The sequence below is a fragment of the Myotis nattereri genome (genome assembly GCF_964212035.1).
Source record: "Myotis nattereri genome assembly, chromosome: 3".
Classification (NCBI taxonomy): domain Eukaryota; kingdom Metazoa; phylum Chordata; class Mammalia; order Chiroptera; family Vespertilionidae; genus Myotis; species Myotis nattereri.
In genome coordinates this window covers 187,051,412-187,066,513 of record NC_138077.1, presented here as the reverse complement: position 1 = coordinate 187,066,513, position 15,102 = coordinate 187,051,412, and the positions used below count along the sequence as shown (strand labels likewise).

At 45.6% G+C, this 15,102-nt stretch overlaps 1 protein-coding gene across 2 annotated transcripts; it reads right to left on the bottom strand.

Annotated features, from left to right (window-relative positions):
* Positions 1-6,842: 6,842 nt before the first annotated feature.
* Positions 6,843-12,870, bottom strand: ZNF691 (zinc finger protein 691). 2 transcript variants are annotated; one of them, XM_081086516.1, is made up of 3 exons: positions 12,834-12,870; positions 9,802-9,914; positions 6,843-8,407 (listed from the first exon to the last, which is right to left on the bottom strand). In XM_081086516.1, exon 3 carries the CDS (start codon positions 8,274-8,276, stop codon positions 7,422-7,424), a length of 855 nt encoding a protein of 284 aa, XP_080942642.1. In that variant the 5' UTR covers positions 8,277-8,407; positions 9,802-9,914; positions 12,834-12,870; the 3' UTR covers positions 6,843-7,421. The 2 variants fall into 2 exon arrangements, with proteins under 2 accessions (XP_080942642.1, XP_080942641.1); XM_081086515.1 differs by having other exon boundaries at positions 6,843-8,285.
* Between the last annotated feature and the right edge of the window lie 2,232 nt (positions 12,871-15,102).

Below are 15,102 nucleotides of genomic sequence, written 5' to 3'. Positions count from 1 at the left end.
CATTTGCCTACATGGCCCACAGCCATGTGGATACCCCCCCACACACACACATACACAGACTAATGGACTGCAACCCAGGCCCAATATGGAAAGAAAGCTCTTGAGACTGGCTTTGCTTCTAGCTGTACTGAAACCTCAGCTACATTTCTTCTGTGACTGGACTACTAGTAAGAGAAATGGGACCTTGGAAACCCAGGGATGGAATTCCACACAAATAAAAATCACTCATTCTCCCATGCAAGTCTCAGGAAATTCATTGGGGAAAAGGACCCCCCACTTTGTCCAATATCACCAGCATCTTAACTTATTTTCTAAATCAGCTTTGCTCACTCTTAGGTTCATATTCCCTTGTTCTTCCTATTCATTCTCATCCTAATCCCCCTTTGCTCTCATGATTGACTTGCTGCTTTATAAAGAAAACTAGAGGCTTGGTGCATGGATTCACGCACATTGAAAGTAAATTAATTAGAAGGTGACCAGTAGGGTGGGACTGGATGAGACAAGCCAGACATGCCCTGGAGCCAACCTCCCACAGTCCCTCCAGCAGGCCACACCTGGGGCAGCACCAGCGCTTGAAGAGTGTCTGCGGAGTGAGTGGGGTCCCTCCGGCAGGTGGGGTCCCTTGGCCTGGCCTGCAGGGATTGGGCCAAAACTGGCAGTCCTACATACCCTGAGGGGTCCCGGAGTGCAAGAGGGCACTCTGCAAAGTTGCTGTCGCTCAGCAGCACTTGAATTGAGTGTCTGCCCCCTGGTGGTCAGTGCATGCCATAGCTACTGGCCAGTCGGTTGGTCAGCTGGTTGCTTAGGCTTTTATATATATAGATTGGAAGCCTTGAAAGGAAGGCTCCAGCATTTTTCCAAAACCAGATCTACACATGCTTGCACCAGCACCATCCTCTCCTTTTCTCTCTGTTTTCAGTGCAGGGGAGAAGTTTCCATTCTTTGATAAGTCAATCTCCCTTCTTTCACTTGCATTTTTAACTTCTCCAGATATTTTTATCTGTTATATATGCTCAAGATTTCTCAAATAAGAAAGTATCTTGAACCCACATCTCAGTTTCCCAGATACAATACAGGACTCACTGTTAAATTTGCATTTTAGAACAAAAAATTATTTTATAGAATAAGCATGCCCTGAATATATGCACAAATAATTTTTTTGTTTAGAGTATGCTCACAATATTTCATTAGACATACTTATACTAAAAATCATTCACTGTGTACCTGAAATTCAATGTAACTGGGTCTCCTATATTGTTATTTGCTGAATCTGGCAAATCCTTTTGCATCCAGCCACCATTTTATTTAAATCTTTACTTAAATCTTCAGTGCCAAGTTCTTCAAAAGAGGTGTTTAAATGCAATACTTTTATTTCCTCCCTTTCTAGATATTTCTTCACCCTACTCTAACCTGGTTTTAAAAAAAAGGGGAGGGCATGTTGTGCTCAGTGACATCAGAGTATTGTGGCTCTCTGTCAGTCCCAAATCAGGTAAGACAGAAACCAATCTCTCCAGCCACCTTCTGAAAAGCCAGAACGTTGGCTATATGTTCCATCCACTCTTCTCCTCCCACCCCCGAATCCCTGCCACCAACCCAAGAACAACCTGAGCTGAGCGGTGCTGGCTTGTGGATTTGTGTGGTTCTCATAAAGGTATCTGGCCCATATATTGGTGTCAAGTCGGTGTCTCTGTTGGACAGTGAAGGCTGGGACTTCCTATTCTGCCATCTTGTTGAGATCACAGCCTCATCTCTTTCTCGTAATGTGATATTTCGTTTTATCTAAAACAGCATTAACTATTGAACACATCCCAATTTGGGGTATGTTAAAAATGAGGGAAAATAACCAATGGCAATAGTAAGACACCATATACGGTAAAATGCACCAGTCTTATTATGAGAGAAGCCAACCCCAAGTATTAGTTAGGGTGAACGGTTAGGGTGCTGTAAAAAAGGAGACCCAAGAAAGCAGTGGCGTGGAGGACAGAAAGAAGTGTATTTCACAAACAAACAAACAAATAAACAAAACAAAAAAGAAGTGTATTTCTCTCTCATTAACAGCTTTGAGGTGAGAGTCCAGGTGAGTAGGGTAAGATAGTCACATGCTAGATTCAAGAACCTAGTTCCTTTTATCCTGTTGCTCTGCATCCACTAGGGTGCAACATCTGACATACTTAAAATGATTCACTGTTTATCTGAAATTCAAATTTAACTGGGTCTCCTGTGTTTTATCTGGTGAGTCTACAGTAGGACATTGTCTAGTCTACAACCAGCAAAGCTGGGTTCCTGCAGATTACAGCTGGTGAAAGGCGGAAAGAAAATGAGGTGAAGGCATACCAGCTCTTCGGAGGTCTAGGTCCAGAAGTGTCATATACAATTCTGCTCATTTTCCATTGGCAAGAAATTGAATCACATGTTTATGACCAACTGCAAAGGAGACTGGGGAATGTTGGTTAGTTAAATGCCCCCCACCAAAAAAAAAAAAAAAATGGGCGAGAGGATTACCAACCATCTTCACCATAAGAACCCTCTGGATTGATTTTCTATGTCCTTTATTTCTTCTTTTCACATCTGTGTGTTTTTGCTTACATTTTAGGGGCTTTTCTTGATTTTATCTTCCAAGTGGTCTCTTGAATATCTTATTTTAGCTACCATGTTTAATTTCCAAAAGCTATTTCTTATTTTCCAATTACTCCTTTCCACTAACAACCTTTCTTGCTTTATGGAGGTAGTATCTTTTCAGATCTTTCTGAGAATATAATTAGAATTTTTAAAGATTCCACTGTGCCATTACTTTCTGTTTTCTAGAGTCACTTATTCTGTTTATCTTCTCTCTCTCCCTCTCTCTCCCTCTTTCCCTTCCTCCCTCTTTTTTCCCCTCCCTCTTTCATGCTTCTAGCTATCTTCATAATTCTGGTGCTCCTGGTTGCCTGTTCATGAAATAACAAACTTGATTAATTTTAGTAACTGAGTTGGTTTTCTCTTTTGCTGTATGTTTCCTCTGTTGCTGTATCTGTTTCCCTGATACAGTCACCCTCTTAAATAGGAAGAATGAGTATAGTTTTATGGCAGGCTTGAATATAGGGAGGATGATTGTTGGGGGAGGGTTTATAAATGTCAGAATGACAAAAGTTTTATTCTGGTATGCTAACACCACACAAAAACACACTAGAATTTTCCTAGAGATTTATTGGATTTCTATAGAATGACCCTTCTGGGTTCTTGCTACATGTGCATGTGTGTGCACTCATGCACATGTGTTGTGTGTGTGTGTGTTGTTTGTCTGGAGGTGCGTGCCAGTCACCCTCCATTCTGGAGATAAGAGGTGGGTGACTGGTGCAAGCTTCTGCATAGACAGACCTACAAACTCCCTAGTTTTTAGGTCCATTTTTTATCTGTCCTCAGTACTTGCTAATTATAAAGTCAGAGCCTCTCTGGAATTTTGCCAGAAAGACTGGCTCTCTCTTCCATTGCCCACTTCTGGGCCATGGCTTCCTTCAGTCTGTTAAGCCATCCTTGTATGTCATCTACTTCTAGAAATTTGTTGATGTCTTTGCACCTGCCACCCTTCTTCCCTGCCATTCTGTTGTTTTAGGGGGGTTAATAGGAAAAAAGGGAGAAAATCACTTGAGCTTAGACTACTGTCTTAAACCTTTAATGTTTACATGCTTTGCAAATCTCTGAAGATATTTATTTTTGCAAATGCTTTATGGGGTGGAACAAGTTGGTAAATGGCGAGGCCTCTTCCGCTGAGCTCCTGAGTATGTTTGTGTATGCAAATTGGCATCAGAGGCTGAGGAAAGCCACACGGCTTTTTATAATAGAGTAAAACAACCTGGAGTTTCCAGGGAATCTGGAAAAAAGAGGCTAAGAGCAGCAACGGGAGGAAGGAGAGGAAGCTAGTGACATGCCATGATGGAAGCCCCTCCCCAAGACTCCCAATGTCTCAAAGGGATTCTAAATACCTAGAATGGCAGCATTTCTCAGGGAAGTCCATGAAAGTGCTTAACTCTGGGATAGGGACAATGGGGACAAAACAGTGAAGGCTTGTACAGACCACAGGAACCTTTGACAAGAAGAGACCATAAAGCATAAATCACAAGAACCTGCAGAAATCGTGTGGAGAGTTTGAACTTTCCCATTCCGTGAAGTTGGCAAGGCTCTGAGCCAATCCTACAGAGCTCTCATGGGTTAGGAGAGCCCCATCTAGCCCCTGCTAACACGGAAACCCCAGGCCATGAACTTGGTCAAAAAAGGGCAAATGAGATTGGTCAGCAAATTATGTCCCATGATCAAAGCAGATGCCTTGTACATTGGTCCTGGGTCTTACTAGCAGCAAAGACTCCCCAAATGTCACAGTATGTGTCACTAAGGTTGCAAGGATAATGATACCAAGCTCCCCAGACTGAGAGGAGACAGACAGACCTGGCTTGGTCATGGGTATAAAGAAGAGCTTGGTCTTGGGATCAGACGTACCTGACTTGAATCCCAGCTCAGTCATTCGGTCAGGTCATTTAACCTCTCAGAATTTTCTTATCTTGAAAATGTGGATACTGCTCCTTGGAGGACAGTTACAGAGATCAAAGGTAAGAGATGTTCAGTAACTGTTGCTCAGCAGATGCTTGATAGACGGCGACCTTTATTATTAAGGTGTGTGAGCATTCATATATGTCAGTTTGTTTGACTCTGTGCTTAAAATATGGAGATTTTCAAGAAGCAGGGGAATGTATGTGAAATAAAAGTGCTTTGTAAACTGTAAAGTGCCATACAATTGTCAGGGAATCATTTGGGAAGTCTTCCATAGTTGGAAAATATACAGGTTTTGGATTTGGGCAGAAGTAGGTTCAGTTCCTGACCCTGCCATTTACTTGCCATGTAATCTTGGCTAAGTCATTTTCTGTCAGCCTGTTTCTGCCATTGTCAAATGTGCATCAGTGTAACTTCACAGGGTTGTTGTGAGAGTTCAGTGGGATGAAGATTGGAAAGCTCCTGGGCACATCCCTTCCTGGGTGGGTGGCAAGGTCCCATGTGATACATCAGGTTATGGGCAGTGTCAGTGCCAAGCCTGATGCCAGTCTCATCCTGTCAACTGACTACCTATGAAGAGGACCCTTCACTCCAGAGAAGCAGGACCCCAGATTGGCAAGAAGTAGAGAGGGGTCTTTTGTATTTCCTGGAGGAAATCTGGTCAACACTAAACTTATATACAGAAAGCACTGAAATCTGCAGTATGGAACCAGGCCTAAACCGGGGCAGGAAGCGGGAATGATTCCTGCTAAGTTGTCCCAGATTTGGGCACTAACTTATTGCTCCTAAGGGCAGACTCTCATTATGGGTTCATCTTATCCCACCCTTCAACTGCTACTCCCTGCCACTGTCATTTTTCCTAGGCACAAATAAGTGCTCAATAAAGAGTCTAAAGTTGAGCATGCCCAGTGTGGCTCAGGGGTTGAGTGTCAACCTATGAACCAGGAGGTCATGGTTTGATTCTCAGTCAAGAAATATGCCCGGGCTGTGGGTTCGATCCCCAGTGTGGGGCGTGCAGGAGGCAGCCGATCAATGCTTCTCACTCTTCATTGATGTTCCTATCTCTCCCTTCCTCTCTGAAATCAATAAAAAGATAGATATTTTTTAAATGGTCTAAAGTTGAAAAGGTGGCACTAACTTCCTATAGAGCAAATTGTCCAGGGTCCCATCAAGAGGCCATACTAGCTCCCATCTCCAGGCAATCCCTTGGACCCAGGTCAGCCCCCTAAGAGGCTCCTTCCTCAAAGCCAACAAGGTGAATGTAGTGAAAAGAACATCATCTTAGAACCAAAGGAGGCCCAAGCTTGAACTCTGGTTCTACCACATACCCGCTGTGTGACTTCACAGCAAGTGACTTCCCTTTTCCTCATTTCTGTTTCATTTTATTCCCTTGAGGGTTGCTGTAACAACTAAATGAAATAAAGAATGGAAATGGGAGCCCTGGCTGGTTTGGCTTAGTGGATAGAGCGTCAGCCTGAGGACTAAAGAGTTCAATTCTGGTCAAGGGCACATGCCCGGGTTGCAGGCTCAATCCCTGTTGGGGGGCATGCAGGAGGTGGCCTATCAATGATTCTCTCTCATCATTGATGTTTCTATCTCCCTCTCCCTCTCCTTTCCTCTCTGAAATCAACAAAAATATGTATTTTTTTAAAAAAATGGAAACGTGACTGGTAGCCCTAGCCAGTTTGGTTTAGTCACTAAACCAAGTGGTTCTCAACCTTCCTAATGCCACAACCCTTCAATACAGTTCCTCATGTTGTGGTGACCCCCAACCATAAAATTATTTTCGTTGCTACTTCATAACTGTGATTTTGCTACTGTTATGAATCGTAATGTAAACATCTGATATGCTATATGTGTTTTCCGATGGTCACAACCCACAGAACCGCTGGTGGATGGAGCGTCAGCCTGTGGACAAAAGGGTCCCAAGTTCGATTCTAGTCAAGGGCACATGCCTGGGTTGTGGGCTCAATCCCCAGTGAGGGGTGTGCAGGAAGCAGCCGATCAATGATTCTCTCACCACTGATGTTTCTCTCTCTCTCTCCCTCTCCCTTCCTCTCTGAATTCAATAAAATATATTTCTTTTAAAGAAAAGAAATGTGACTGGTAGAATCTATGGCATTTGGTGAGTGCTCAATTAATGTTAATTCCTTTCCTTTCTCCTTTCTCCCCAAAGGCCCAGAGACTTAGCCTGCTTCCCTTTGCTTTTCTGAGCAACCACCCATCTTGTCTTTCTTGAAATTCAACTCTCAGAGTAGCTGCAGAGAGACCAGCTCCCCACTTCTTTGATGCCCCCAAATAAGTACACAGGTCCTTTTCATTGAAGGGTTTTACTGCTGGTCACTCAGGGAACAGATGCAGGTTGGGAGAGGGATAACAAGTCACACACACGGGGAGTGTGAAGGTCCCTAGATCATGGCTCCCTGAGGGCTTCCCCTCCATTTCTAAGGCAGGACCGCCTCTCCAGGCCAAGGAGGCTCCGTCCACTGGGAAGACGGCTCCTCCCAGCCCAGCTGGAGCACAGTGGACGGAACTAGCAGGCCACTGCAACGGGCCCTCAGCAGTTCATACACAATGTGGTGCCCATCTCACAGGTATTTCCTCAAAAGCCAGGGACAGCTGCCCTAATAACGTGAGCATTTACTAAACCTACCCTATTTCTCTTTCACCCCAAGGAGATGAAGCCAAGACCAGATCCTCTGACTTTCCAAGGCAAAATATCGGCTTGGAAAGGGGCAAAGATTTTCACTGAGTCCCTTCTCAGGGCTTGCTGGAGATCCTGGCTTCAGAGGCAACAGGAACCATTCTCCAAAGTGGGGTGAAGGGCTTGAGGTCAAAGGGCAGCAGCAGATCCTAAAGATCTTCCTACACTACGTTGAGGTCTCTCCCTCACTCCTTCAGCCGGAATCTTTCCCAGCCTGCTCTCCCACGTGCGTTTTCTGGTGGCGGATGAGATTTGAGCTCCGAGAGAAGTGTTTCCCACACAGAGTGCACCGGTAGGGCTTCTCCCCTCTGTGAGTCCTCTGGTGCGCTCCAAAGTTGGAGATATCGCTGAAGGTCCGCCCACATTCGGTGCACTCGTAAGGCCTCTCGCCTGTGTGGGTGCGGTGGTGCACCCCAAAGCTGGAGCTGTTGCTGAAGCTCTTCCCACACTCACAGCAGATGTAGGGTGCCGGCTCGAGGTGGGTCCGGTGATGCACGGCCAGCGTGGCACTCTGGCTGAAGCTCTTGCCACAGATGTCACAGCGGTACGGCCGCTTGCCCAGGTGATCTTGCTGGTGTGTGGTGAGATCCGAGCGCCGCCGAAAGCTCTCCTGACACTTGGGACATTTGTAGTGCTTCTCCTCCAGGTGGATCCGCTCGTGCCGGATGCGGTTGGAGCTTCTCGAGAAGCTCTTGCCACATTCAGAGCATTTGTAAGGCTTCTCGCCTGTGTGGATCCGCTGGTGTGTTCTCAGGTTGGAGGTGTTATTGAAGGTTTTGCCACACTGGGCACATATAAAGGGCTTCTCATCGGCCTCAAGTCTTGAATGGACAACAGGGTCCCCTGGCTCTCCAGTGGGGACAGTAGCTTTCTGCCAGGGCTTTTGGGGATGGATCCCTTGTGGTCTCTCTGACAGGCTCTCTTGCCCATGCTCTTTCTCCCCATCTGGGATCCGAAAACCCTCTGGGTCATCCGCTCTCCAAGGCTTACCCCGCTCCCCTTCCTCAGGCAGGTGCCGTTCTGGATTCTGCTCCTTCTCACTGCCCATCTCTGAACCCTGAGAACGAACACAAATGGCCAACACCTTTATTCCTTGGGTCAGGCCAGGGCACAGGGAATCTTGTTCTGTTTGAAGAGGGATGATACACCTTCCCCATGGAGCCAGCCATCAGAAGTAACCTCAATTAATGGGAAAATTTGCATAGAATGCCTTTACTTAGTAACTTTCAAGTGAACAAACTTCCAGATATTTAAAGCTACCAAACCAGAATGAAAAGGAACCATTTTGTCCACCACCACAGATCATATTTGTGCAATTGAATAATATCATTTTTCTTCATACCACTAAACGATACAGTCCACACTATAATTTATGTGCAAGTGAAGGACTTCCATTCAGTTCTTCTGCCTAACTGTAAGTTAACTGAAACTTGTGTTTATATCTTTTTTTTAACCTTCCTTAAAAGTATCCATCTATGTGCCTGCTTTCAAAATGAACATAACAGAACCTCTCATTCTTGAGGCTCTCCTGGTTGTTTACAAGCCCAGTTCTGAATCCTCTTAGGTGTTCTGTACCCTTCCCTTCCCTTCCCTTCCCTTCCTCGGACCTCACTATAATCCAGCAAGTAATGAATTAACATCTGAGACCTCTGAGACCTACTGCAGGGTCTGGGCCGTGTCTGTTCTCATTGGTCAGTACACACTTCTACTCTCAAACACCATACAGAAGCACATGCACACACACATGCTCACTCCATATGCACAGCCATAGTCACATTCCAGACACACTCAGCCACCTCACACCACACATACATACCACAGTCACACATACACCACACTCTCACAGCACATATAGCCACACACATGCATATCATATACACCATTCACAGTCCTCCCACACATACAGTCACATAACTGGCTACGTACTCACATACATACAGCTATACTCTTATACCACATGCAATCTCACACACATATACACAGCCATACACTCACATGCTACATACACACAAAGACAAGAGACAAGACACAAAAATCACACACACAAAGCTATACACACGGACACACAAACCACACACACACACACACAAACCACACTCCCCTCACACATAGCTACACACACACACAGTGACTAGCACAGGGCCTACTTATGCAAACATCAGTAAATGCTTGCTAAGCTGCATACATTCTTTTGAGGTCCTACAGCCAAGGACAGAGAATGACGGGAAGAAAAAGTACTTCTTATACGAGGAGAGTGTGGTGTTTCCTCTGGGCCTTGGAGAAATAACATTTCAAAAGGCAGAGCGGGCTGCTAAAGATGCAGTAGAGACATGAACAAAGGGTGAGGGAGGGAAGCACACACTATGGAGAGGCCCTGATGATAAAATGAAAGACTGATGCTTCCTTCAGGTCAGCAAGTATTTTTGGAAAACAGCAACATAAAGTAACAGAAGGGACACTGACTACATTTAGGGTTGGATCCCAGTGATGACACATATTCTCTTTAAAATTCTGCAAACTATTCAACCACTCTGAGCCTCAGCTCCCACACCGCTATAATTGTGACGACCTACCTACACTGCGTTAGAGAAGATGCCAGGCATGCTCAGTGTAGGGGGTGGTATGTACTCGTCATTCAGCAAACGACAGCGACTGTTACAGTTGTTGAGGGCACTGTTTCCTAGACCTGTGGAGAATACAAGAATGGAAAAGATCCCTTCAGTGATCTTATTAGGAAAAAAACATTTTTTAATTACAAAATGGTACAAGAACGCCCGGTTAGGTGGTTCAGTTGGCTGGAGCGTTGTCCCATACACCAAAAGGTGATGGGTTCGGGCACGATTTCCAGTCAGAGCACATACCCAGGTTATGGGTTCTATCCCCAGTCAGAGCACATACAGGAGGCGACTGATCAATGTTTCTCTGACACACCAGTGTTTCTCTCTCTCCCCCTCTCCCCCTCCCTCCCTCCTTTTCCCTTCCTCTCTTTCTCTAAAATCTCAAAAACATATCCTTGAGTGAGGATTTAAAAAAATGGTACAAGACTGTATATAACCTAAATTATAAAATATGGAAAGAGCCTCAAATCTTTAAGTAGGATCAGAAAACTTTTTCTGTAAAGGGCCAGAGAGTAAATATTTAGTAAATATTTGGGGCCATAGAATCTCTGTTGCAACTCTGCTGTTGTATTATAAAAGCAGCCATAGACAACACATAAACCAATGTGGCCGTGTCTGAATAAAACTTTATTTATAAGCAAAAGGAGGCCAGCTTAGTTTACCAATCTCTGTTAGAACGTGTTTCTTGAAGAACCTAGCTAAGCAATGTGAAAGATAGGCTTGCTTCACTTTCAAATATGCAGCTAAACATCAGAAAGTTTACTCCTTGATACTTATTCACTGTTTCCTGACCATCCTTTTACAAATCACACCCCCCTCCCACACTTCCAGTCCCTGTGCCCAACAATACTTCTCACAATCTAACACTGCACTTACTTATATGTCTTTTATATATGATCTGCCTCCCTACTCCCTGCTAAAACATAAGTCCCATGAGGGCCAGGGTCTCTATTTTTTATTCACTAATGTAACTTCAACTCCTAGAGTACTGGCAGTCAAATAGAGTAGATCCTTAATAAATATTTGAATGAGTTGAGTAAATGAAGGCCAGGCCTGCCTCCAGAGCCCATGGCATGCTGGTGTCCATTCTCCCCACTGTCCCTCAGCAATCTCTTCCTTCCTCCCATTTCCTCCTTTAAGACCCCACAGGATCTTGTACTTGCTTTTACAGTGATTTGTAATTACAGTGTAACCATTTACATGTCTGTGTCCACTAGAAGTTTAGAAGTAACTTGAGGATAGGACTGGATCATTTTGGTAATCTCTTCCCAACACAAGGCCCAGTGCTCAAATGTTGTTAAATGTGGTTGAATATGTCCTTAAGTCACTCCCCACCCCTGCCCACCTCACCAAGGGCTCCATGCCATAAGCTACACAGCCTCTACTCACTTCGAATCCTGCTGCTCTGAGAACTTACTAGTATACTTTACCAGCTGATTCTACCCAGGTCTGAATGCTGGGTCAAAATAAGAGCAAAAGGTTTTAGGATTGTGGTTACTACCCTCAAACAGTTTATGGTTCAGTGCAGCGAAATGGGCCATGAACTCCAGAAACTCTTGTACAGTAGACGGTTAAGTTCCAGGGGGACGGGGACTGTGCCTTAGTCGCCTTTGTATCCACTCCTCAGTGTCTCATGCAGCACCTGGCACGTTTTACAGGAACCAACAATAATAATAGTTAACAATTGTTAAGCTCATTCCCAGTGCTAGGCCATGGACTAATCACTAAATATGAATCGTCCCCTTTCATTCTCACAACTTATTTTAGAGATGAGGAAACTGAGGCTCAGAGAATGGCAGAACTAGGACCGATGCTCATCATCCCAAAGCCAGTGCCACACTAGCGATGAAGGGAGAGAGAGGAAGGGAGGGAGAGGGAGCGAGAGAGAGGGATGGAGAGAGGGAAGAAAGAAGGAGGGAGCGGGAAAGGGAGGAGAGAAGGAGGGAAGGAGGAGAGGAGGGAAGGGGGAGAAAGGAGGGTGGAAAGAGAGAGGAAAAAACAATGCCACAGGGTTTCAAAAGCCAGAGGCATACTTCCCCGAAGAAGTCAGGAATGAGCAGCTTCATGAAAAAGGTGGAGTTCCAGCTGGGCTTGCAGGATGGGCATGACTGGGACTCACAGAGAGGGGAATCCACCATCTACTGAAAAGACAGTGGCAGGTGAAGTGCAGAGGCACTTTCCTATCGCATTTCAGAGATGTGGGTGAGAAAGGGGCCCATCCCTCGTATCTTCCCCCTTGTCTTCCCGGAGGCTCAGAGGTACAAGGAGGACCAAAGGTGGAAGGGACTCTGGCAGTGGAGGAGGAGCCAGGTCTAAACAGTAAGAGCCAAGAAGATGAGGCTGGTCAGATGCTCAAGTTCAAAGACCAGGACTAGAGGGAAGAGACCAAGCTGGAAGTTGGGGTGAAGGGCCAAAGTTTGGGTTCTTTCGGGTCAAGTGGAGAACTGGGGGAAGAAGGGGTAGAGGAGCTTGGAAAGACCAGAGAAGAGGGAACTGCACAGGGTCGGAGACCCAGGAGGATCAAAGGAGTCGGAGGGTCAGAGAAGATGGTCAGGAGACAGGGCGCACTCGCTGCAATCGGAGGTGTCGGGACCGCGGCCCAAGAGGCTGGGTTGTGCGTCGGGGAGAAGCCCACGGGTACGAGCGCTCTGGAGGACAGGGGCTGGGTTCGGAGTTGCTGCAGGGCTTGGGGCCGGAGGGGTGGGATAGGTGGGGCTGAGCCCAAAGGTATGGTCAGTGGCAGGGGGGCTGGAGTCCTCAGAGGCCAACAGGAGAAGGGCCCGAGGGTCAGGGCTGGAGCCAGCAGGCTGGCGCGCGGGCCGGGGAGGACCGGGGTCGGGATCACAGGGCCCTATTTGCTCCCCACTGGGTCCGGGGAGCAAAGCCACAATCTCCGGCTTCCCGGAGAGATGGAAGGAGCCATGCTCAGCGTCCCCGCGAAAACACGTCTACCTCCCCCCGTGTCCGCGGGCCCAACCCGAACCCACCTCGCTCCCGCCGCTCGGTCAGGGACAGCGCTGCCTCGCTGACCGGGGAGGAGCCGGAGCCGGAACCCAGAAAGGACCCACCCTGCCTTTCCAGGATTGGCTCCTGAGACTTACGTTTCTTTTCCATTGGCTCTACTTGCTGCCATAACGCAGGAAACCCGAGCGGGCCCGCCAATCAGCTGTGAACTCGGTGGTGGCTTGCTGGGAGTTGTAGTCCTGAAGAAGATCGAAGCCTCAGAGAAGAAATGTGCCAAGTTTGGAACCCAGCCTGGACGCTGGGTTTCCTCCTCAGGTCGTCAGATTTCCTTCTGTGCTTCAGCGTTAAAAGCCCCATGTAGGGCCGCTAGCCTGCGAGTTGTAGGCTATGTAGAGCTAACCTACATGACCTCCATGAGTTGGTGACTCTTACTGGTCCTGAAAACATTCCCCTAAGCCTAGAGTCCTGAGCGTCAGTAGAAGTTCATAGAGGTTCATAATGTAAAGTCAAAGGATTGTGGAACTGGAGGGAGTTCAGAGATCAACCAGCCCAATCCACTTATCAGAGAAGCTAAACCTTCCCTGTCCTAAGACCTCCAGGTCTTCTAACACCCCTGCACAGGGATTTTTCTGCGTCCTACGCCAGGTTGCGTAGTTAAACCTGACTGTTCATCAATCCTGATGGAACAAGCCCACTAATGTATATCCAGGATTGGGATTTCTTTTTTTCAGGTTTCGCTTTTTTAAAAAAAGTCTAATTGAATAAGTAGGCTAAAATTCTACAGGCTTCTCATATCTGCACGCTATTCCAGTGCAAAGAGTATTGACTTCAGAGCTAAGTAAACCAGATCTATAATCCCAGTTCTAGCACCTAGCCATTTGGAGCAGCATTTTCCTCCCCTGTAAAATCCCTGGCAGAATTGTCGGAAGGCTATAGCAAGCTTCTGCCCCCACAAATGTCAGGTCTCTTTCCTGGTGGTAAATTCTCTTGGGTGCATCCAATGTGGACAATGTTCATTTTACAATTGGGAAATTCAGGAAAGTGGATTTGAAACTGCATATGGATGAGTGAAATATCAATACCCCACTATAAACATACTATTTGTTAATAAATTGATGTAAATAAAATGCTAAGAAGACAGACTCCAGTTTTTGTTGGGTAGAACTGAGTACCCATCTGAAAATTAATAGCTAATATCTCTATCAGAAATAGAACTGTAGCTTTATTTGTAACTGTGGTTAAAGCTTGCTTGAGTGGATTCAAGGCTGTTTGGAAACCAATCCCATAATGTGTTTTTCTCTTATCAGCCCAAAGCCTTTTCCTACAACTTTTCATTCACAATGAAAATAACAACAATGAATACCAAACTTTTATTTAAGAACTGTACAAAAGCAAATAAAAATTTCTACTTGAGCCCTGGCTGGTGTGGTTCAGTTGGTTGAAGTGTCGTCCCATACAACAAAAGGTGGTGGGTTCGATTCCTAGTCAGGGCACATACCCAGGTTGCGAATTTAATCACCAGTCAGTATGCATACTGGAGGCACTGGTATGGATATTTCTCTCTCACATTGATGTTTCTCTCTCTCTCTCTCTCTCTCTCTCTCTCTCTCTCTCTCATCAATAATAATAATATTTTGTAATGAAGATTTTTTTAAAGAAAGAAAAATTTTACTTGGTGATTAATTTTGTGTGTCAACTTGACTAGACTGCAGAATGCTCCAATATTTGTCAAATATTATTCTGGATGTTTCTGTAAGGGTATTTTTGGATGAAATTAACATTTAAATTATTATCTTGAGTAAAGTAGATTCCTCTCCCTAACATGGTGGGCCTCGCCAATCAGTTGAAGGCATAAATAGAACCAAAAAAGCTGACTCTTTCCCTAGTAAAATTCTTCCTGCCTGACAGCCTTCAGACCGGAATTACATCATAGGCCCTCCTGGGTCTTGGGCCTCCAGACTCAGACAGGAACTAAACCATTGGCTCCCCAGAACCCCTCCAACCTGCTGACTATCCCTGCAGATCTTGGGACTTGCCATCCTCCATAATCACATAAGCCAATTTCTTATAATCTTTCCTTCTCTCTCTCTCTCTCACTATATATATATATATTTCCATGAAGAACCCTGACTAATACAGGCACTACAGAGTAACAGAGTGAACTTCTGACAGAAAGATCCAGTTTTTGTGGGGTAGAACTGAGTACCCATCTGAAAACTAATAGCCAATATCTCCAAAAAGAGGCCAGATCACCTCTGTGGTATGACTTGAAAGTGACTGGGCTTCTTTCTG

What these genes read in the sequence shown, in the direction of transcription:
- ZNF691 (XM_081086516.1), bottom strand. Translation starts at nt 8,276, where the DNA reads ATGGGCAGTGAGAAGGAGCAGAATCCAGAACGGCACCTGCCTGAGGAA.